General features: G+C 56.9%; 1 protein-coding gene across 1 annotated transcript in view; it reads left to right on the top strand.

Moving 5' to 3' along the window:
- Window positions 1–12,909: 12,909 nt before the first annotated feature.
- HTRA3 (HtrA serine peptidase 3) overlaps window positions 12,910–23,346 on the top strand; it is a gene marked incomplete at its 3' end in the record, with an annotated part of 32,093 nt that continues 21,656 nt past the window's right edge. The window contains exon 1 of the mRNA XM_079703317.1: window positions 12,910–13,309. Within this exon, the coding sequence (XP_079559443.1) occupies window positions 12,925–13,309 (385 nt within the window). The 5' untranslated portion in view covers window positions 12,910–12,924. The remainder of the gene's footprint in view (window positions 13,310–23,346) is intronic.

Raw genomic sequence — 23,346 nt, 5'->3', positions numbered from 1 at the left:
CTGGGCTGGGTTCTCAGCCTCACCTCAGGCTGGACACTCAGACAGTCTGACCTCTCACCTCAGCCTGCCTTCGGTCGGGTTCCCCAGAAGCAGACCTGAGCCTTTGCTCACTGTGTTGTGGATATGCAGGGGGTGCCCCTGTGCTTAGGACACGCACGCCGAGGAATTGAAGGTAAAGAGGTGTCATGTCTGCAACTCGCCCTCAAATATTCCAGGAGAAAATCTGTGCGAGAGACAGAGACAGAGAGATAGAGAGAGACAGAGGTAGAGAGACAAAGAGAGACAGAGACAGAGAGCAAAGAGGAGAGAAAAGGCTTTGCGAGGACTCCTTGAGGAATGGACACTAAGATCAGAGCCGCCCAAGGAAGGGAGAGGAAAAGCCCCAGGACGATGACTGACTCCAGAAAACGGGAAAGGTTAGGCCTGGTCGTCTCCAGGGGCTCTGGGACTCAGAACTGTTGCAGAGGGGCACGTGAGCAGGACAGGCGATGGGCAAAGTGCTGTATAACAGAGTGGGGAAGGGGAGGGGGTGTCAAGACCACTCAGTGGGGAGAGTATAGTCTTTTAAACAAATGGTGCTTGGACCACGGCATCCCACATGTGAATGAATGAAGCTGGGTCCCTACTTCACACCATATACGGAAATTAACTCAAAATCGATCGTAGTCCTAAATGGAAGAGCCAAGGCTATAAAACTCTTAGAAGAAAATGAAGGAATAAATCTTTGTGACCTTGGGTTACAAAGGCTTCTTAGATATGTGAGGGTTAGGCAGAGGCTTCTTAGATATGTCACCAAAAGCACAAGCAACAAAAGAGAAAATAGACAAATTGGACTCCATGTTAAAATTAAACTCTGGTGCTTCAAAGGATACCAGTGAAAAGACAACTCACAGGATGGGAGAACATATTTGCAAATTATATATTTCATAAAGGGATTTTATCCAGAATATATAAAGAACTCTTATAACTCAATAATAAAAAGGTATGTAACCCAGTTTAAAGATGGGCAAATAATCTGAATAGACATTTCTCCAAAGAAAATATTCAAATGGCCAATAAGCACACGAAAAGATGCTCAACATTAGGGAAATGCAAATCCAAACCACAAGGGGATACCACCTCATCTATAGTAGGATAGCTATGTTAATTTTTTAAAAGACAGAAAATAAAAGGTATTGGCAAGGATGTGGAGAAATCAGAGCCTCACTGCCGATGGGAACGTGAAATGGTGCAGTCACTTTGGAAAACAGTTCCTCAAATGGTTAAACACAGAATTACCATATGACTCAGCAATCCCACTCCTAGGTATGTACCCAAGAGAACTGCAAACTTATGGCCACACAAATTTACATATGAAAGTTCACAGTGTTTTCCATAATGGAAACAACCCAAACATCCATTAATGGATAACAATGGGTTACAAATGGACATTCAATATGTGGTATATTCACACAATGGAACATTACTTAGCCATAAAAAGGAATGAAGTGCTGATACATGCAACAACATGGTTGAACCTTGAAAATATGATGTTCAGTGAAAGAAGCCAGTCACAACAGGACCACGTGCTGTATGATTCCATTTATATGAAATGTCCAGAATAGGCAAATCCATAGAGACAGAAAATAGATGAGCAGTTACCAGGGGCTGGGTGAAGGGGAAATGGAGAGTGACAGCTGATGGATACAGGGTTTCTTTTTAGGGTGATGGAAATGTTCTAAAATTAATTGTTGTGATGGTTGTGCATACTTGTGAATATATTGAAAAACCACTGAATCGTACTCTAAAAGGGTGAATTGTATGGCATGTGAATTATATCCCGATGAAGTTGTTATATTTGTTTTAAAACCAAGGGTGGGGGGGAAATTCTATGGCAGTCCAGTGGTTAGGACTCAGTGGTTTCACTGCCGTGGCCCAGGTTCAATCCCTGGTCGGGGAACTAAGATCCCACAAGCCACATGGCACAGCCAGAATAAATAGATAAATAAAATCAAACCAAGGGGGATTGTTAGAAACTGAGATTTCGGAGGTGGAGAAGTTTCTGGTGATATAAGAGCCGGGAGCAAGGAGGGCTGGAGGAGGAATTCCCTGAGGTGAGGAGTCCTGGGAACAGGTCACCGGATGTGCTGTCACACAGTCACTCGGTGGGGATGGGGACTGACATCCGGGGTTTGGGAGAGAGGGGAGGGGTGGGCTCGAGCCAGGGGAGTGGATGAGAGTCAAAGAGATGATGGGTGGGTGAGGGGCGTGTGTTCAGGCTGGAAACCGTCATCCACAGGGCTGGGAGTTGTGGGGTACATTTAGTCCTGAGGAACTTAGAGGAGGCGGTACCCAGGCTGAGAGGTGGGGACAAGGGCCCTGGTTCTTTGCCACCTGTTCAGCTGGTTACCTGGTGGCAGCTGAGAGCGATACAGTGCACAGGAGGGTGAGAGCCAAGTGTGTCCTTTTTTTAAAAAAATAAATCTACTTATTTTTATTTTTGTTTATTTTTGGCTGCGTTGGGTCTTCGTTGCTGTGTGCGGGCTTTCTCTAGTTGCGGCGAGCGGGGGCTACTTTTTGTTGTGGTGTACGGGCTTCTTATTGCGGTGGCTTCTCTTATTGTGGAGCACGGGCTGTAGACACGTGGGCTTCAGTAGTTGTGGTGCGTGGGCTCAGTAGTCGTGGCTCACGGGCTCTAGAGCGCAGGCTCAGTAGTTGTGGCGCATGGGCTTCGTTGCTCCATGGCATGTGGGATCTTCCCAGACCAGAGTTTGAACCCATGTCCCCTGCATTGGCAGGCGGATTCTTAACCACTGCGCCACCAGGGAAGCTCAGTGTGCCCATTTTAAGGAGGAGGAAACTGAGGGTCAGAGAGGTGAAAGAGCACTGACACAGTCACACAGCAGGACGTGGCAGAGCCTAGAACTTGAGCTTGGAGCCCCCTGCATCCTGGAGCTGGCTCATGGCTATACCATGCGCTGCCTCCCAAAGTACCAGGCGTAGGCCATGCCCATGCCCCCTGCAGGGATACTCAGAGCCAGCTAGCGATGCTCCCCTGACATGTGCAGTCCAGAGAGTGCCAGTGGACTTGGCAGGCTGGCTACGCGTGGTGGGGTCCACAGGGTGGGGAGCCTCATGGCCTCCCTGGTTCTGGATGTCCAGTGTGGCCAGGCTCTGGGCTCCAGCACACATGCAGTGCCTGGGGACTGCCTAGGGGCAGAGAAGGGCATGGGCTCTGGAGTCAGACCCAAGTTCAAATCCTAGCCTTCGGTGAGACTCGGTGATCTCTTGGTCTCAGGTCCTCACCTGCACAAAGGGAACCTTGTCATGGGGGCATAAAAGAGACAGTGCCCAGCAATGGCAGGTACTCTGTAAGTGGCAGGTGCATAACCCCCACCACTTGGCTGAGCTCTCTTCTTGAATCTATGTTTATTGTCAGGGTCTGGCTGGGCACAGCCCCTGTACAACAATCTAAGTTGCAGGTAACTGCAGGAAACTCAAATCAAGCTGACTTCAACATTACAGAGTATTTACTGGATCAATCGACTGATAGTTTAGAAACAACAGCTTCAGGCATGGCATGATCCAGGCTCAAGACCAGCTTGCTTTCTCTCCTTTTCTCAGTTCCACTCCTCAGTTAGTTCCATTTCAAGGCAGACTGTCCCCTCAAGGTCATCAGATGGCTTCCAGTCCCACTTTTCCTGGTTCCCACGCTGAGGGAAAGTGTGTAGAAGGAAACGTTTCTTCCTAACAGTGTCAGCGAATGGTACCTTATGTGGATTGGCTCTCGTTGGGTAAAGGACCGACCCCTGAACCAATCACCATGGAAGGGCGTTGGGATATGCTGACAAGCTCAGCCGATCAGGGCTCACCCTTGAATGGCACTGGGTTCAGACCCACCTGAGTTTCATGATGGAGGACAGGAAACCAGGCTCCAGTTGATTGGGAAAATGGGAAGTGGTTCTCAAAAAGCACCAGGATCTGCCTCCAGAGCTTATACTGTCACAGGGTGGGTGCTGGGAGGTCTGCCCTGGGTCCAGGCTGAGAGGCTGAGGTAGCCGCGGGGAGCCTGGCCTGGCAGGAGAAACATGGGTGTGAGGTTCTGCCAGGTCAAGGAACAAAGGGGAGTGGGCTGCCCTGGAGGGTGTGTGGGAGGGGCTCCCATCCCTGAGGGGGTGCAAGCCCATCAGAAAGACGCTCAGTGGGGACTCTAGACTCTTGTGGGACTCCCTCTGGCCCGGAGCAGCTCATCTTTCTGATTGTGTGACCTCAGTCTCCAACTGGCCACCCACAAACCAGGGCCTAGCTGTGTGGCCCGCCGGTCAGCACCCAGGTCTGCCGTGCCTGGCTGTGTGGCCCTGGGTGAGTCACTTCACTTCACTAGGCCTGAAACATGGGGATGGTTAAGAGTTTCTGCACAGGGACCCCCCGGGGGTTAAACCACACATGGGCACAGAGCGTGGTGGGAACGGGTTTCACGTTAGGACCGTTGACGGGGCGGGGAGGGGGTGGTGCCTAAGGAGCACCTGTGTCCCATTAGCAGCGTGAAAGCTTAGAGCAGAGCCCCAGAGGGCCAGCAGGCGGCCTCCTTGCCCTCAGTTCTGAAATGCTTCCTCTTTGGCTCACCTTCAGTCTAGCAGCCCGCTGGGACCGTGTGGACACAGCTCAGGGGTCCCGGAGAGCAGTGTGGCCCAGGGGAGAGGGGAAAGGGGCGCCAGATCCCTGCCCATCACTCCCAACAAGTCTGCCCATCCTGACACCCTGGATGGCCAGAGTGACTGTTTCTGGGCATCAACTTGCCCCCCAGCTCCGGCGAGGATGGAGAAGGGCCTCAGGGGCTGAAAGAAAGGCTGGCGGCTCCTCAGAGGAGGGACAGAGGCCCAGCAGCCTCCAGGACAGCTGCTCCGTTGGCTGGGGGTTGAGCCGGCTGTCCAGGGAGGGCTGTCTTGCTGGAAAGGACAGACAGGATGTATCCTCCCAGGAGTGGGGTGAGCCACTCTGGTCCAGGGGGAGGTTCACGTCCAACTCCTGTCAATGTTGAGGTGGGGCAGGGTGATTTCCAAGAAGGGCTTGGGCTGCAGACAGTCAAACCTGAGAATTGTTGTCTTAAAAGAAGGGAAAAGGACCAAGCCCTGCTGGCCCGGCAGCTCTGATTTCATCATTTCAATCAGCCAGGACCCCTTTAAGACGTCTGCCCACTCCTTCCTATCAGCTTTCCTTGCCTGGCCCTCATGCAGCTCTGCTGGTTCCAGACCAGCTTTTGTAGGAGAGGCACGTTGCCTGGGTTCCAATCCCAATTCTGTAGCTCCCTTGCTCGCTGTGTGACCTTGGGCAAGTTATTGAACCTCTGTGCCCTGCTCTTTTCATCTGTGAAACGGGCATGTCAATGGGAGGATGTGGTGAGGACCAGACACAGATGCTTTGTGCTGTTACGTAGTAGAGGCTCAATCATGTGACCTTTTGTTAACAATTAGCCTGGCATCTCTGCAACCCACCTCCCCTTCTTGGGCCTCAGTTTTCCCTTCTATAAAATGGGCATGGAACAGAAGTGTGGTGCTGGGGTAAGAGCATGAACTTTGGGGTCAGACCCAACTATTTTCTAACTCTGGGTCCATTGCCTAATGGCTTTGGGGTCTTGGGAAAGCCACTGAACCTCTCCTAGCTTGGTTTTCTGCTCCCATGAGGTGGGTGTAACTAGCGCCCGCCTTGTGGTACTTAAAGAAACTCCCCGAGACAGGGCAGAGCTGAGTCAGTAGGTGGGGCCCAGGAGTGGCTGTCTCCAGGGCTGGGATTTGGCCCCAAGGACTGCCTCCCCTCCTCCAGGCTGTTGTCCCCTCCAGCGGCTTCCCTTGACTTGCTCCCTCTGTCCCCTCAGAGTTAACAACACACTTACTCAGCCTTCACCTCCTGTATTCATTTTCTGTGCCGCAAAACAAATCACCACAAACCTAGTGGCTGGAAACAACGCACAGGTATTGTCTCATGGTATCTGTGGGGCAAGACTGGCACAACTTGGCTGGTCCTCGCTCAGGGTCTCACACAGTGTTGGCTGCCTGCAACCCCGACTAGAGGCCCAGCAGGGAAGACATCTTCAGGCCCTTCAGGCTGTTGGCAGAATTCATTTCCTTGCGGTTGTAGGACTGAGGTCCCCACTGTCTTGTGGGCTGTCAGCTGGGGACCACTCAGCTCCTAGAGGTCACCCCATGTCCTTGCCTTGTGGCCCCCTCCATGGGTCCCTCACACTTCCAATCTCTCTACACTTTGAGCCTCTGCCTTCAGGAAGGGCCCAGGCCCTTTTAAGGTCTCACCTGATTAGGCCAGGCCCACCCATACTCAAGGGACATATGAAGGGTGTGTACACCGGGGTCAGGAACCTTGGGGGCCATCCTACAGCCCTACCTACTGCCTCTGTTGGTCCTTAGGAACCCCAGGAGGAAGTTTCCTTCTTTTCATTCTCTAGATAGATAGAAAACTGAGGCCCAAGGTCACAAGGGAACTAATAGAGAAGCAACGTGATGACCAGCCTTTGATGTTTACAGCCTTCTTTTTTTTTCTTTATTATTATTATTATTTAAAATTTTCTTTACTCTTATTTTTGTTTTTTGGCTGCGTTGGGTCTTCAATCTTCAATCTTCATTGAAGCGCGCAAGCTCAGTAGTTGTGGTGAATGGGCTTAGTTACCCCATGGCGTGTGGGATCTCAGTTCCCCCACCAGGGATCGAACCCACAACCCCTGCATTGGAAGGCGGACTCTTTACCCCTGGACCACCAGGGAAGTCCCTGCAGTCTTCTTCTGTAGATAAGGGAACTGATGTTTTCTCCACAGTCTCCTGGGGTCCAGCAAAGTCCAGAGGTGGGAATTACAGGAGCAGCACTTAGCTCAATCGAAGGAAGAACATTCTAACAATGGGAAGGATTGCTTTGATGGATAGTGAGCTCCCTGTCACTAGAGGTGTGCAAGCAGAGTGTCCACCTCTGTGAAGGGAATGCCCAGATCTGCTGGTCTCAGTCACTGTGCAGCTTCTTTCAGCTCAGTCTCTGAGACTTACCTTCCTGCCTCCTGGGACTGTCATCTGGCTGGAAAATGCTGAGCCCAGCAGGGGGTGATCATAGCTGGACTGCAGGCAGCTCCTGCCTCTGCTGCCTTCGTGATTGGGTCAGGGATGGATGTGAGAACCATCATAAGACACGCTGAGACTTTTGCTGGGACTGCAGGGGAAGAGGCCCCTTAGAGGATGTGAGTCTGGTTCTGCTGGCAGCCATCCCGCAACCCCTAGAGCCTGAGAATGAAACCAGTGCCACGGGGAGCACATCCCAGATGGGCCGGAGGACACTGTGAGTTCCTGAATCAGGCCATACCTGACGTTAGGTCACCTTGCACCTACCAGGAAGGTGCACCAATAAGCCCTCTTTTGCTGAAGCCAGTTGGAGTGGGGCTTTCTGTCGCTTACCCGCAAACAACTTGGGGCCAAGGCATCACCTTGCACCTGGATCTCAGCAGAATCCCCCGCCAGGTCCCTTACTTTTTGCACACCCCCTTCTGGCCAATCCAGGCCCTCATGTAGCCAGAGCAAGCTGTCTCAGAACAGCTGACCATGTTGTGCTGCTACTTTTCCTCCTCCAGGGGTCCCCACTGCCCTAGGGAGAAGGCCTGCCTTCCCTAACCCTGCTGGCCCCCTTTGCACCCCTGAACCCTCTCCTGGGGTTCCCTGTCTTCCTGCTCTGTCCAGCAGACCCCTCCCCAGCATTCAGAGCCCACTCAGGGAAGGCCCTCCTTTCACCTGGGCCCCAGAGTGGCCCCCGTCCAGCCCCCAGGCTTCCCTCTGTCCCAGCATCCTCCGTGCGTGCTGTCATGGTGTGGTTGCCCTGAGACAGTGCAGCGAACTGGCTGTGGGCATGCGCTCTGGAGCCATACACCCTGGGTCCATATCTTGCTCTGTTTCGGGCAGGCTCTGTGCCTTTGGCCACCTTACCCCACCTCTCTGTGCCTTGGCTGCCCCACCTGCAAAATGGGGATTATAGTAGCACCTATTCCCCAGGGTCCCCAGAGCAGTCCTGAGTGCTAGCTGGTGTCTGCCCCTCCCCCTCTGCCCCTGGAGGCCAGGGGCCAGGGAGGACACAGGGGTGAGGAGGGAACTCTCTCTCTCAGAGAAACTCACCTCCTCCAAGTGTGGTAAGGGCCAAGGGGCTGGGGGCTGAAGACAGAGTGGGTCCCACCCACCCTGACCCCCTCCCCACCCTAACCCTGTGCAGGGGGCCCACCCTCTGAGTCACCCACTAACACGGGCTGACGAGACTTACTGCACGCTGAGGTGTGGTCGGGATGCGAAGTCCTCAAAGTGACCTAAGTCATGACCTCATCCAATGTGAAGCCTTAGACAAAGTTCAGGTCAAAGGGTAGAGGCTTCCCAGAGCTTGGAGAGCTCGACCCGTGGACCAAGGCCCGGCCGGCTATCCAACTCTGTGTAGAGAGGGAGGCCTGGGGTGGAGGTCCCCCAGGGCTCCCGCCTGGATGGACTCAATTCCGTTCCGATCAGTGTAAGTAACCTTGGCCAACGCCCAGCCTGGCCAGCACTGGGGAGGTGAGACACTGTCCCTCTCTGCGAGGGGCTGACATCTGGAGCAGAGTCAGGCACGACCCAGATGGTGATCATGAGGCAGAGTCTGCAGGGAGCACGACTGCCCTCCGCCCACTGCTCGCTGCTCTGCCGGTGCTCAGGGATGTGCCAGGCAACCCCACCGGTCTCCCCGCCTGGGTCCTTGGGTGCCAGGCTATGGGGAGAATGCCTTGGTCCCCTGGGCTATGTTTTGTTAGAGGGTCCCAGAGCAGAGTGTCTGGGGCCCTCGTTGACATGGTTCTGACGGCCTTCAGTCCTCATGGCCCGCTCCCCTCTTCTGGAACCTTCTCGCCCTGCTGTGTTGTGTGCCAAGGGTCACATGGGCTGACCCAGCCCGTGCACTGAAAGGTTTGTGGAGCTCTTTCCCTGCGGTATAGTGTGTTACATGGGGAAGGCGTTCTCATGAGCGAGCGAGGCAAGTTCTCATCAAGTTCAGTATCACATGCTCCTGTTCCTGAATGAGGTTCTAGGACGTTCCACCAAGCTTGGGCACTTACTGCAGAGCTCCCCTGCTCCCCCTGGGCCAGTCTGAATCCCACCTGCTGAGGAATGGAGCTTCTTGCAGGATCCCTAGTCTGGCTTGACCCTCATTCCCAATGAGAGCTATTTTCTGGGGAGCCACACGGGACCGGTGGTGGAAGGTGTCAGGCCATCCTGCAGAATCCTTTCTGAGGCTCCCTGGGGACAACTCTTTCCCCTTAGTAGTGAGAAGTCAGGCTGCTTTGGAGTAATGGCTTCTTTCTGCAACATGGACATCACGTTTCCATCTTTGCCTTGGCTACCAGGAAGCTGGGAGCCAAATTTATGGGCATGCCCTAAAAAATAGCATCTGTGACAAGAATTTGTATATTAGCTCCGCCTCTGGCTTCCCATTATTTTTCTATCACTCTTTTTTGCTTTACTTGATTTCTCTTCCTTCCTTTTTACCTTGTTCTTGTTTGTAAAAGGCCTTAAGTACCAACGGTGGGGGGTAAGGGGGAGTAAATATAAATGAATGAATAATAAGTAAGAAGAGCCTCCACCTTCCTTGAAGCACCACCTGGGAGCATCCTAGGCCTCTGAAGACATTCACCCACAGGCGGGGAGACTCAGATCCAGCGGGAGGGGCTCCTGCAGCAGGCGTGGAGGCCACTGAAGGTGCCCTGGTTTGCACCCAGAGGCAGGATGGAGTGGGAGCAGCAGGGGGCGCTGCTCCCTCCGTCTCCCCGGCAGCTGCACTAACACCTGGAAACAGATTCCCTTTTTACCGACAGAGCACTTCTGGGCCTGGGGCCAGCCATGCTCACTGCAGCCTCTGTGAGAGGGGCCTGCCTATTTCAGGCAAAAACAAAGGCAACCCCAGGGACTGCACCCCAGTTTCAGAGGGGAGAAGGGAAGCGACGGATGGGTCCTTTCACTTTGGGCCTCAGTTTCCCCATCTGTACAAGGGGAATAAATATCCCCTTTGCCAGACAGTTGTAAAGGTCAAACCAGGTGACCGTTGGGGGCAGTGTGGTCTTGAGGGAAGAGCGTGGACTGAGTCCCAGGCTGTCACACACTGTGACCCGTGCATCCCAGAGCCTCCTTCAAGGATCGTGATACCCACCTCCCAGGGCAGCCGTGAATATGGCATCAAATCATGTAAGCAGAGCACCTGAACAGCCGTAGGGCCCAAGAACAGCAGGCGTTGTCCCGTGTAAACTGTAGAGGGCTGTGAGAGCTCTGTTCTGCAGCTGTGGCCAGCCCAGGACCTCTCTGAGACTCAGTTTCCCCACCTGTAGATAAAAGGTTTAGAAGAAATGAGCTCTCGGTCCTACCCAGGTCTCTGTTTTTGTGTGCACTGGAGCACCCCAGCAGGGTTGGGTGTCTGGCATGCCGAGGCCCCCCAAGGAGCCTACTCTGTGTCATGGTGCCCCAGGACATTCTGGGCCCATGGGCCACTCCCTCTGCCCCTCAGGCCTGCACCCTCCCTAGAGGAGAGACAAACCAGGAGCCCTGGCCAGGGTTGGGAGAGGCCCAGACCAGCCCTGTGGTCCCCCACCCCTGGCATTCTGGGTTATTCCAAGGAAGGCCTGAAATTCTCCACATCTTCAAAGCAAAATGCATTTCCAGTTTTTCGAGGCAGAAGTGCATATCCCATTGCCCTTTGTCAAAGGGCCTTTTAGAAAGGGAAGACCCAGGCTCCTGTGGCCCGTTCTCCTGCTGACCTTCAACCCTACGCTCACGGCCACCGCCTCTCAGGGCCCCCAGCTCCCCTTCTGTACCCCAACCTGAGCCACTTCCTCCAGCGTACCTGTCTGATGGGCCACATCCCGTCTGACCTCTCAGCAGTGCCCAGTCCTTCAAGGACGCCAAGGCCCTCAGGGACCAGACACAGTCCCTCCCCCCCGCCCCCAGCTCCCTCTCCCTCCTCTGAGCCAGAGGTTCCTAACCTGGGTGTCTGAAAACTTGGATGAAAAAAAAAATCTTTATTTTCACCATCCCCTCCCCTGAAGCCCAGCATATCCTTCCATGGTGAAGCAGGCCCAAGCCACAGGGCCCCTGTGACCCTGTCACCGAGAGGAACACAGGTATTTCCCCCCATGCTTCAGCGGCTGCAGGCACCTCTAGACCCCCTTGTGCTCTGAAATCTGGCCGGGTGTCCCACTGCTGGCCAGATCTTATTTACAGGGTTCACAGAGAAACCATGTACATACCGTGGATTTATATGTTTAAATAACTGGATTAATAAGAGCATTGCTGTGCAGCTTGTTTTATGCATTTAAAAGACATCATTCCGAGCAGGGCTCTCCAGACTTCAGCAGGCAGCTGAAGGGCCTGCCAGAGAGGTTACAGACCCCTAACTCCAGGGTCTGCAACCTGAGGGCTTTCGCTGCCGAATGGGTCGCCACTCTGACTTGCCTTTGTTTCTGGACCCTTGGCCCAGGTGGGGCAGAGCTCCTGGCTTGACCCCGCCAGCCCCCAGACCCATGACCGCATCCAGACCCTGCACCCTCTTATTTATTTATTTGGCTGCGCCAGGTCTTAGCTACGGCATGCAGGATCTTTAGTTACGGCATGCAGGATCTTTAGTTGCGGCATAGGGGATTTGGTTCCCTGACCAGGGATAGAACCCGGGCCCCCCGCATTGGGAACGCAGAGCCTTAACCACTGGACCACCAGGGAAGTCCCAGACCCTACACCCTCTTGAAGCTCACCTCCAAAGGAGGGTTCTGCCCTCTCCTCGGATCACCTCAGCCCTTGTCACGCTGATGACATCATGGTCACCAGGCTCTGGGCCCTCGGGCAGGGCCTGGGTCTGAAGTGGCTTTTCAGAGACCGTGGGTGGAATAATCAGGAGGATGGAGCAGCCTCCCGGTCCCGTGGGCCAACTGCGTGCCACGCGCAAAGTGCTTGCGGACATTCCTCCACCATCCACTGTGTGGGACTCTCCCTACATCCTATGAGGCAGCAAGTGCTATTCCTTCCCCTTTCGTGGAGAGGAAACTGAGGCACAGAGCTGTAAGACAACTGCCAGGGCCACAGAGCACCGAGAGCCGGGCTGCCACCAGACAGGCCCTGTCCAGAGCCTGGGGGAGCACATCCTCCAAGCTCTAAAGACTGAGGACAATGGGGTGGGGGCGGCACCTCCTGAAGGTTTGTCCCCAGCGGAGGTGGGGAGCCAGGAGGGGGTGACATCCATCCCTCCCACCAACGTGGATTGGTCGGGGCCTGTCCTGAGGGCTTCCTGGCTGAGGAGGCCCGTGGGGCGGGGGAGAGGGAGGGGAGGCAGGCGGGGAGGAGGAGCCCGGACGGCACATTTCTAGGAGGGGGAGGGGAGGGCGAGTAGCTGAGGTCACTGGAACTCAGTCATGAACTCGGCTAGCTCAGGGATCCCCAGGGGTGCCGGAGGCCCGCACACTGGTGGCTCCTCCTCCCCAAGGCCCCTAGCCGGGGGCGGGGTCACAGAATATCCATCACACCGGTTTCCCAGAGCAGGCAGGCCCAGCTTTCGGCCGCGGGTGGGTCCAGGCCCGGAAGGCCGGGCGGGGGCGGTTGGGCCGGGGCGGAGCTGGCGGAGGGGCCGGGCCGCCCCCTTCCAGCGAGGGCGGGCGGGAGGCCGGCGCCTTTAAACGCGGCGGGGCCGGCTACCCACCACCGTCTGCCCAGAGGGAGCGGGCGCCTCCCCAGTGCCCCGCGTTCTCCGCGCCCCGGGCATGTCTCTGCGGTCCCGGCGCCCGCCCGCCTGAGCCGCCGGCGCGTGTGGCCGCGCTCCCGCCCGCGTTCCCTCCGTCGGCGCCCGGAGCAGCGGCCTCGGTGCGCCCCTGGCCGGTCCCCCGCGCTGCCGCCCGCCGCGGGCCCGTCCGCCATGCAGGCGCGGGGGCTGCTCCTGGCCGCCCTGGTCGCGCTGGCGCTGGCCCGGGAGCCCCTGGCCACGTCGTGCCCCGCGCGCTGCGACGTGTCGCGGTGCCCGAGTCCCCGCTGTCCTGGCGGCTACGTGCCCGACCTCTGCAACTGCTGCCTGGTGTGCGCCGCCGTCGAGGGCGAGCCGTGCGGCCGCGCCGTAGACTCGCCGTGCGGGGAGAGCCTGGAGTGTGTGCGCGGCGTGTGTCGGTGTCGCTGGGCGCACGCCGTGTGCGGCACCGACGGGCACACCTACGCCAACGTGTGCGCGCTGCAGGCGGCCAGCCGCCGCGCGCTGCAGCTCTCCGGGACGCCCGTGCGCCAGCTGCAGAAAGGCGCCTGCCCATCGGGTAAGCGCTCGGTCGGGCTGCTCCGCTAGCACTGCGGGGGGTGGAATGAAGCAGTCTCCTGGGGAAACAGGCTCAGAGCCAGGGCGGAGCCTCAAGGTCCACACTCCCCGGGCACAAGTGATGGTTTCTTTGAGAAATCATCCAACCAGCCTTCTGGTCTTCCAGGTGGGGAAACTGAGGCTGGGAGAGGTAAAATGCTGTCCCCAAGGGCACAGAAGTAGTCAACAGTGAAACCCGGTGCTCTACTAGCCACCCCGAGGGGCCTGGTCTAGCTCTACATCTCTCCAGCCTCTGGCCTCATCAAAACTTACCCATATTGTGTCTCATTTCCCTTGGTCCCCATATCCCTCCCTGCCTGGGTGTTGGATGCAAAGCCATCTTTCCTGGCCTTAAATATCCAGTCTGGATATTCAAGAGACGCCAATTGAGTGACATGTGGTGTTTCCTTTCTTGTTTTGCACTGTGCTTAAAACGCATGTCACCTGAGGGCTGTTTAGGAATGGGGAGCGGGCTTGTGGAGCCTCTGGACTGCTTGGAGCTCCGTGGGGACCGGCCGTCGGGGTAGGAAATTTCTCAGTCCCGTCAAACCTTAGAACAGCCTCCCCTAACCTGGACTTGGCTCTGGGTTGCTTCTTGCCACACAGGTTGACCCTGTGGAAGAAAATGCTGGAAAACCCTGCTGTGCCCTTATTTGTTTGGGGTACCTCTTAGGAATGCAGGCTCCGGCGTCGGTTCCGCAGGTGCTCTGAGTGCAGCAACCTGCGCTGGGCCCGGAGTTCACGGTGATGGAGTTGTCAGGCCCCGTTGTGTGCCCTCAGCCCGCAGCTGCCCACCAGGAGATGCTGACCACCAGAACAGGCTCTGCCGTGGGGAGCACGGCTGCCTGGAGTGCCCGGAAACCTTCAGGGGTGAGGGGCATCTAAGCTGAATCTCCCAAGGATGGGGACACGTCTTCCAGGTAGCGGAAGGGATAGGCTTTCTGGGAAGAGAAGACAGCATGAACCACCACGTGGAGGCACGTGCATGGTGAGCCACGTAGCGCAGAGCAATTGTTGTGCAGGGGATGCGTGTGTGTGCGCGTGCGTGCATAGGCTTGTGAGAGACACCCAAGGCTGGGCGGCTTGGCTGGGACAGGACCACAAGTGGCCCATAAATGTCATGTTTTAGGCTTCGTCCTGTAGGCTAGGCTTCATCCTGTAGGCCAGGCTTCCTGAATCATGTCTGGGATTCTGAAAATAAGTGTCCTGTGGCCCCAAAAGTTTGGGAAAGTAAACGCCAGCCCTGCAATGGGGATTCGCACTCCGCTTGAGTCTATCAGAGCTTCTGAGAAAACCTACAGCAAGGAAAAAAAAAAAAAACAGAAAATGATAAAACCCAGGGTTTTCCAAGAGAACTTCAACAGAGCTCTTTCCTGGCAGAACACACGTGACCTCCTCCTGGCACACCGGGGTTCCGGGGAGCCCGGTTTGGGAAGCGTTATGTGGGATTAGCCATGATTATACGGGAGAACCATTGAAAGGTTTTAAGAGAAGTGAGGGTGATGAGGTTAGTCTTGTGTTTGGACTGTGCCCAGGAGACTGGGAGCATGGTGCCACTCGATGTCATGGAGATGGGCGTTATCATTTCTTGAGCACCCACTGCACCTTCTGACTTGGGGCTCGGAACCAGCCACCTAGTGGGTCTGGGAGGCGGAGGGCTCAGGGTGGGCCTGGTGCCTGCCCACTGCAGCTCGGTGGTATCTGTGGGCCCTTTCCAGTGCCAGCTCTCCCAAGTAGTGGATGCTGTTAGAATCAGGCTCCAGGGTGCCAGGGGTCAGCAGGGAGGTTGGAGGTGGTCTAGGCATTTTGAAACCTTTATTCTTGACTGAGGGAGTCCACGCCTGTGAAGCACCTTCTCTGTGTGTCCCGCTGGCCGTGGGCTGGTAACAAGGCCCCTGTAATGAGGCAGACCCCATCTGTGTCCTGGAGAAACTGACAGTGGGGGAAACACAGGAGGGTGAGAAGAGGACAGTAGCTCAGTGACCACAGACAGACGTCTGTCCAGCACCTGGGCTCAGTAGGTGCTGTGGAATGAAAGGCTGGCCCACGTGGTGGGTGTCCCTCCTTGCATACCTCCAGTGATAATGGGTTCACTACCTATCCATGGAGCTCTTGTGTACTCCCATGTCTGTGCTAGGCAGATACTACACGGTGTGGGTGAATATCTATCAATGGGAGAGTAAAACCCAGAGAACTGTGTGCAGAGGGTCTGCGTAGAGCAGAGGTGTCCCTTTTCACAGCCTCTCTGCCTACAGCTGCAGACGAATAGGCCTTCAAGCATGCAGTTAAATCAGAATCTCAAGCCCTGGGCGGTTCACAACGTGGCATTTAATCATCAGCTTTTATTGTTCAGCCTCAGTGCAGGTGCCAACAGAGTCTATCGGCTCTATTTATTTAAGCGCTTTGTTGGCTTTCGATTTTTAATCCTCTTAGCAGCTTCCTGGGGCCTTGTGGGTCTCAGAATTCTGCATTCAGGACTCATCAGGCATCCCCACTCCTCTCACTCCCCCTGCCCAGACAGCAGGGCTGAACTGCAGCATCTGGTTGCTCCTGAGGACTCGTGAAGAGCCAGGAGTCCAGCCAAGAGGAGCTTAAGGCCCGGGGTGCTGTGCAGCTGTCCTTTTCCCTCCAGGGCTTGGCCTGGGAAGCACCCTCGCCCTCCACACTCACTGAGCTGGTCTGGAGGTGTACTGGGATCCCACAGCACCCGGTCCAGTCTGTCTTCCCAGGCCTCTCCCCTTCCCGTGCACCTCCACACGGTGGCCTGAGGGGGCGGGTATGAGACGCACATCTCCCCAGCCCAAAGCCCTGCTGTGACTCTGGGACCACTGCCTTTGGGACCAAGCAGGACTTCTGATGCAGCCTGCAGGCTCAGTACGTCCTGACCTCTGCAGCCTGCCCACCGTCACCACCACCAGCTGAGTCCTTGTGAAATCCCTGATCATCTGTGTTGTGAGGGACAGATGACAATGTGTGGAACTCAGGGGAGGGAGAACCCCCTCCATCTCCGGGATAGGGAGAGACATAGATCAGGGAGGGCTTCCTGGAGGAGGTGGCATCTAAACAGCCATGGAGAGGTTGATGCAAAGAGAGCCTGTGCTGAGGAGGACAGCAGGAAATGCTGAGCATAAGCTGGTGCCAGATGGAGGAGCTGTGAGGGTGACCCATCTTTAGGAGGTGAGGGACCCCTGAAGGCTTATGGGTAACAGGTGTGCAGAGTGGGTACAGGGGCCCAGCTAGTGCGAGTCTGGTGCCCTGAGGAGGAAGAACTGATGAGGCCTGAGCTAGGGGGACAGCCGAGGGGGACAGGCTCCAGAGGCATTAGTATCTCATGACTGATGGGGGTAGAGGGTCAGGGTGGGTGGCGGGGCCTCTCCTGGAGCAGCGGGTTCGGAGAGTTGTGATCAGGTTCTGGCGGGGGGCTCTGTCGTGGAGGGTGTCTAGTGGGGCACGGGGTTCCATGACAAGAACCTGGCTGATGAGTGGCCCTGTCCGTGTGTTGGTGGCAGTATTGCTCTGTTTGTGTCATTGAGAAGGGGTGGCCTAGGTTTGGGACAGGGTAGCAGGCTCATCACCTCTCCAGGCTTTGGGGGCCCCGCCATGACCTGTGAGGCCTGTGGAGCTCCACCCCCGCCCAGCCCAAATCCAGGTCCGTCCTTGCCTTCAAGTCCACATCTGAGGGGACCCAGCAGAGACACCCAGCCGCTTTTGGGATGAACTGCCCTGACTTGGTCACACTGCGAGCATTGTGCTGGGTGAGCTGGAGCAAGGGTGTGCCAGACTCAACTCACTGGCTGTGTCCACCTGGCCTGACATGTACCTCTCAGCTGCCGGGAGCTCTGGGGAAAATGAGGCCAAGCAGAGATTCACTTGGCCTCCTTGGAAGCCTGGGGTTCGTGCAAACTGGATGACGGAGTAGCCGGCGGCTGACCGAGTGAGCCGGTGTGTCCTGCCAGAGGGTCTGAAAGCGGCCTCCTCCTGGGCCTGCTCTGAGGGTGAGAAGCCATCAGGTTTTACCAGGGTCAAGGGCGAGACCTTGTGCTCTGGGCTAAACACACATCGTGTCTGGGTGTTTTTGTCACGGCCGTTTAGAAGAAAAGACTCATCAAGGTGTAGTGGGCTACCCGAGGTCACCAGGTGGGGAGGGACAGCTGTGCTGAACCCGGGTCCTCCTGACTGTGCATCTAGTGCCCTATACCCCGGGCAGGCCTCCAGCACCTTGAGGAAGTGGCCTCCCTGCTTGGTTTTGATAAGGGTGTTGAATAAACAGGTTGGAAAGAGAAAAAAATCACAGGCCCCTTGTCCTCAGTGTAGCAAAGATGTGGCCAGGACGTGTGGGTGTGTGCGCATCCCAAACTTAGTGCCCGGTCTGGTGCAGAGGGTAGCAGTACACAACCTGCCCAGCTGTATTCTCTAGACCCTCTAGCAAATGATGGGCAGAGCCACAACCGAGACCCAGTTCTGTTCCCGGCTGCTCAGGGGTGAGTCCCAGCTCTACCACTTCCCGTGGAGAGACGCTGCAAATCTGAGCTCTCCATGCCTCAGTTTCTTCATCTGTGAAATGGGGACAACAGATCCTCCTCACTGGGTCATTGACAATCGATAAGATAATGAATTTCAAGTGCTTTGCACGATGTAAGCGTTAATTAATAGGCGTTAGTGGGAATAAACCTAAATGTTGACAAGTGGACGTATCTGACATAAGTGGAGTTTGTGAGAGGAAGGTGGGGCAGTGGAGGACGGGAAGGATCTGGAGGGCAGTGTTTGTGGAGCGGCTGCCACGTGCCAGGCCCTGCCCACGGGGGTTCCACTGGCCTCGTTCAGTACCCACGTCACAGCTGAGGAGCCTGAACCCAGAGGAGTCAGCTGATGGACCAGTCAGGGCAGGGAGGGCTTCCTGTAAGAGGAGGACCAGGGGCTGACCCCACCTTGGCTTCCGTGGTTTGGGCGGCCCTGTGGGCAGCCCGGAGTCCTGCCTGGCCTGTGGGGCCCCTTTGACAAAGCACAAATGAGCTGATAGCCGAGCCCTCTCCTCCACAGGGTTGGCTGCAGCCCCAGTGGGATTCACAGCCAGAAAAGCCAGGCTGGCCCTAAGCTGAGGACCGGCCAAGGCTGGGCTCTCCTGGGGGCGGGACAGCCAGTCACCCTGGCTGAGGACCAGCACGGGGAGAGAGACGTGCCGGGGGTCAGGGGTCTGGGACCTGGCTGCGGGCCTTGGCGGGTCTCCTGACCTCTCTGAGCCTTTTTCCTCACCTGTAAAATGGGTGAAGATTCCTGCCCTGCAGAACTGCTGTGAGAACTCCCTGCTATCATAAGTGCCTGGAACCCAGGCTGGCGTGGCCCACGGAGAGGGAGGCCCGGCTGCAGCCCTCAGCCCTGGGTTCCGGAGACGGGAGCCTGGGGGTCGCAGACAGCAGCATCGCCCCCCGGGAGCTGTAGCCACTGTCTTTGGCTGGGGGGAGACAGTTCAATCGGGGACAGGCATGTTTTCAAGAAAAAGAAAAACACAGGCAGGGAGCCGTCCTGGGAACTAATCAGACCCGGAAGGCGGCTCTTGGGACTTCAAAGCCTGCCCCTTGTTGGTGGTGAGTGGGGCCTGGGGTGGGGGCGAAAGGCTGTGGAGGAGCCCCTGGTAATTGCCCTGCTCCCCTGCTGCTCTCCACTCACCACTGTGGGTCAAGGGCGCCCAGCCCACGGGGACAGTCTCAAAGGACAGGTCTGGGAGGGGTCACCAGGTGCCTTGGGCCCCAGACGAGTGAACTCGGTCACTGAGCCCACTGAATCAGGGCAGGCTCCCCAGGGGAGGTGTGTTGGCCTGGGCCTGGCGGTGATGAGGGAGGGACTGATTACAAAGGTTTGGGGGGGCACTTCAGAGCACACATGCTTGGGGAACCAGAGCCGAGGGTACCGGGTCGGGGGCGTGCGGCAGTAGCAAGGCTACAGATGTAAATGGGACCTGGACACCCAGGTCCTTGAGCCCTGCTGAGAGATTGCCATCTGGCCTGCAGGCTGTAGTCAGCGTTGTGGACAGATGGGCGCAGCCTGGGACCTTGTGGGCACCTGTGGATGGCCCCTCCATTCCCAGCTCTTACCTAACTACTGGGTGATGGGGGAGGGCGGTGTCTTCTGATTGCAGGAGGCAATAGAAGAAGGGGGCAGTGAGGGCTTCCCTGGTGGCTCAGTGGTTGAGAGTCCGCCTGCCGATGCAGGGGACACGGGTTCGTGCCCCGGTCCGGGAAGATCCCACATGCCGCGGAGTGGCTGGGCCCGTGAGCCATGGCCGCTGGGCCTGCGTGTCCGGAGCCTGTGCTCCACAACGGGAGAGGCCACAACAGTGAGAGGCCCGCGTATAGCGAAAAAAAAAAAAAAAAAAGAAGGGGCTGTGACCTCAGAGTTAGAGGAAAGAACTGGGTCTCAGTCCTGGCTCTGCCCATTGTGTGCTGGACGGGTGATGCATACGGTTGTACAGGTTGTGCACTGCACAATTCCAAGGGAGGTAGTCACGCTGTGATGCTTGTTAAGAATGGTCTTGGAGTTGTGCAGTACACAACCCGTGCAGCAGTGTCAGTGGCCCTGTGGGGTGTCTGGGCCAGTCACTGTCCCACCCTGGGCCTCGATTTCCCCATCCATCCCATGGCAGTTGTGACTGTCCAGAGCTGGCACATCATAGGTCCTCTTTCAGGGTCTGCTGCTGTGCCGGAAGCCCTGACACGCCGAAATGTGGGAGGTGGAGCCCCGGGCCCCACCTGGCTCCCTGCCAGCCCTTCTCCCCGTCCCTTTCCGCCCTGGCTGTGCCCCTTCCTCTTGCGGGAGGGCGCCACCGCTGGACACCTGGCCTTGTTTGCTTTGCTCTGTGTCAAGTTCTTCCTGACTAGAACTTCCAAAGCCTGTGGATTACAGCTTATTTTTGAAAACAAACAAAAAAATGCTAACAGCTGAATCTGGTCAAGACTGACTGTTGACTTCAGAACTTTGGCTCCAGGACAGTGTGAGGGCGGGGATGGGGGTTGTCAAAACCCCCAAATAAACAGAGTCTGCCTCCCAGCCGTGGGGCCCAAGGTTTTCATGTGGAAAGAGGCAGTGGGAACCACGTCTTCCCTTCCCACTGATTCATGGGATGATTCATCTGTGTGTGGGGAGGAGGACCAGGAAGCAGGCCCTGCCCGCCTCCCACCTCCTCCCCGCCACCCACCTCGCCAGCTTAAAGGGACAGGGCCTGGCAGGGCCTGTGTCACTAGCCGGCTGACCCAGGAGCTCCGCAGGGGAGCCCCAGGCCGTGGGGTCAGGGTGGGCGCGGGCTCTGAAGTCCATGGGACCTGGGGCTAGCTCCAGGCCTGTCTCCACCCGAAACCATCTTTGTCTCCGGCCTGTTTCCTGGGACACACTGACGCTGCTCTTGTGAGGCTCCTGCCCCCAAAACCTGGTTAACAGGCTGAACAATGTTCTTTGTGGTGGTGTTTGCAGACCTACTGTGTGCTGGGCCGGATGGGGTCAAGCAGATCATCCTCGTCCTTGGGTTAGGGTTAGGGTTAGACCCTCCCTCCCGTGCCCCCTCTCAAGGGCTGCCTTGGGGGCTCACGTATGCTGGTTACAGCTGGGCTATCGGGGGATCCGGACATGTGTGTGTCCCAGAGGAGCTGGTGCCTGGGTGGGAGGTGAGCCCAGCCCGGCTTCTCCTTGGAGCTTCCACAGCCCGCCAGTCACCAGGGCCCTGCAGGGGATGGTGGGAAACACAGCCTGGCCTCCCGCTGTCTCACACCCCAGCCCAGCTCACAGCCCGTCCAGGCCTTCCTCTCTCCCTTCTGTTTCTTTCTATACCTAACTTGCTTATGGGAGAACATTTGGAAAATCCACAAAAGAAAACAAAATCACTCATAACTTTACCTCTGCCCCCCGAATATCCACCATGAAATATTCTGATGTGTTTCCCGCCAGCCTTTGGCCTGTGAATACTTTACAGAGGGTTTTTGTTTTTAAATCCTCACATGAAATTGAGTGTCGCCTATTTAAGTGATCTCTGGAGAGGCCACGTTGGAAAGAAAAGCATTTAGAGGGAGGCCGCTGTGCTGTCCAGATCTGCGGGTGGCCAGGTCAGCTCCTCGGCTGCTTGGGCAGCTCGGGGCGCTCAGCCCGCGGGACCTGGGCTGGGTCAGCCAGGGGCTGGACAGACGCGCCTAAAGCTTTGGAGACACTGAGATCTGGGATCGAGTCACGTGGCAATGCAGCCTCTTCTGATCAGATGTTTTCACCCCTCCTCTGTCTTATTCACACTGGGCCCAGTTTGGAGTCGGCCGAATCCACCCATAGCTGCCCTCGTGCGTGATGCTGTGTCTTTGCATCTCTGTTCCCCTCCCGATGTGCTTTTCCAGGCCTGGATTAGGGGTGCCACTGGACTCCCCCATCTCACCCTGGCCCTCCCCTTGTCCCGTCACTGGTCACACGGTGCTGTGCCTGGCTGGTCACTGTCCTGTCCCCAGCACTGAGCACACACACGGAAGGCACTCAGCATCCCTATGAGAGCGAGTGTGGTGGGTGAGGCATTATTCTGGGAGCCCCAAGGAGGGCTGGAAGAAGATTGCCAGGGGGGCTGCCTGGAGGAGGCAAGATTTGAGCTGCACCCAGGACAGGCCAGAGCATCGTGATAGGGAAAACTGGGGAGCGGTCCACGTGGGAATGGTGGATGATGGAGCAGAGACGGGGGGTAAGTGGCCCCCACGGTTTACAGAGCAGGGAGGGGTGACACCTGGCCTCACCCGCCTGGGCTTGCCTGTTCCAGCATGGCATCGTGGGCACGAGGCTTGGCCAGAGTATATCCTGGCCTGGTGCTGAGTCCTCCCCACTGCCTGGGGTCCTCCGGGACCTTGGTGATGTGGGGATTGCCTGGCAGGGGAGCTTTCTTGTCAGAGATCAGAACCTGGAAGGGGCAACAAGGTTGGTGGCTGGCTTCCTTCCCTGTGCCTTTAAGATAGAGCATGAATACAGGTTCCCAGTGCCCTTGGGATTGGGCAGGCAGAGCTAGGCTCGGGCCCCACGGGCTAGCTGACGAGTAGCTTCTCCTCCAGAGTTTCAGGGACTGTTGGCTATCCACGTGGAAATAAACGTGCCTGGCACCTACGTTTGCTCGGGGAGGCAGAGCCGTGGCCCGGCATGGGCCTTGCCCACAGACACAACCTCTGAATCTTAGACGCCACCCCTCCACTGGGCTTTGCCTCTGGGAGGAGGGCTCTGGGCACAGTGGTCCCTGGCGGCCGCAGTTTGATCATCAGGGAGCCACGAGGTGGCCGGCAGTGGGCCACGTCTCCCAGCCAGTCTCCAGCCACCCCGGATAGGCGGCCTTTGATTCAGGCTGACCGCAGGGGGCTGGGCCCGCCGTGACCGGTGCCCACAGGCTGGTTGAGAGGCAGACATCACAGGATCCGTGGGGTGGACCCTGCTCGCCTCCCCGGACCGAGGAACCCAAGGCAAGCTTTCCTCTGGGCCCCAGGTCCCAGCTCAGGCTTAATTCACAGTCAGGGCCTTGGGGGGCCACGGTGGGGAAGGGAGGGCCCTAAGGAAGGGAGCCCTGCAGCCCCTGTCCAGAGCCTGGTTCTCCTCGAACTGAGCCTCAAGTTTCCCCACCTTTAGGATGGAGCTGATGACCCCTGCCCTGGCTGCCCCCCTGGACAGCTGGGGAGATGAGTCGGGCTGTGGATGGGACTGCATTTGTCCACGATGTTTATGAGGCAGCGACTGTGGGCTTGCACCCTGCGCCTGTGCTGCACCCAGCCTGCTCCCTCCCGTCCCTTTGGAGAACCAGGAAAACCAGATTTTCTCTAGATCCTGATGCTCAGTCACTTCCCAGAGACCATCAAGAGACACGAGCTGCAAAGCTGGACCTTACAGGCCAAGCCCTCTTTGTTCACCAACATCAGGGAGCAGGGTGGGTGGTGGGCTCCCCCCTTCCCCTCCCACCCCTGCCGAGGCAGGGAGCATTACAGTTTGCAAGTCACAGCCTATTCC

The sequence above is a fragment of the Hyperoodon ampullatus genome, assembly GCF_949752795.1.
Source record: "Hyperoodon ampullatus genome assembly, chromosome: 1".
In the NCBI taxonomy this organism is placed as follows: Eukaryota; Metazoa; Chordata; class Mammalia; order Artiodactyla; family Ziphiidae; genus Hyperoodon; species Hyperoodon ampullatus.
This window is presented reverse-complemented; position numbering and strand designations above follow the sequence as displayed.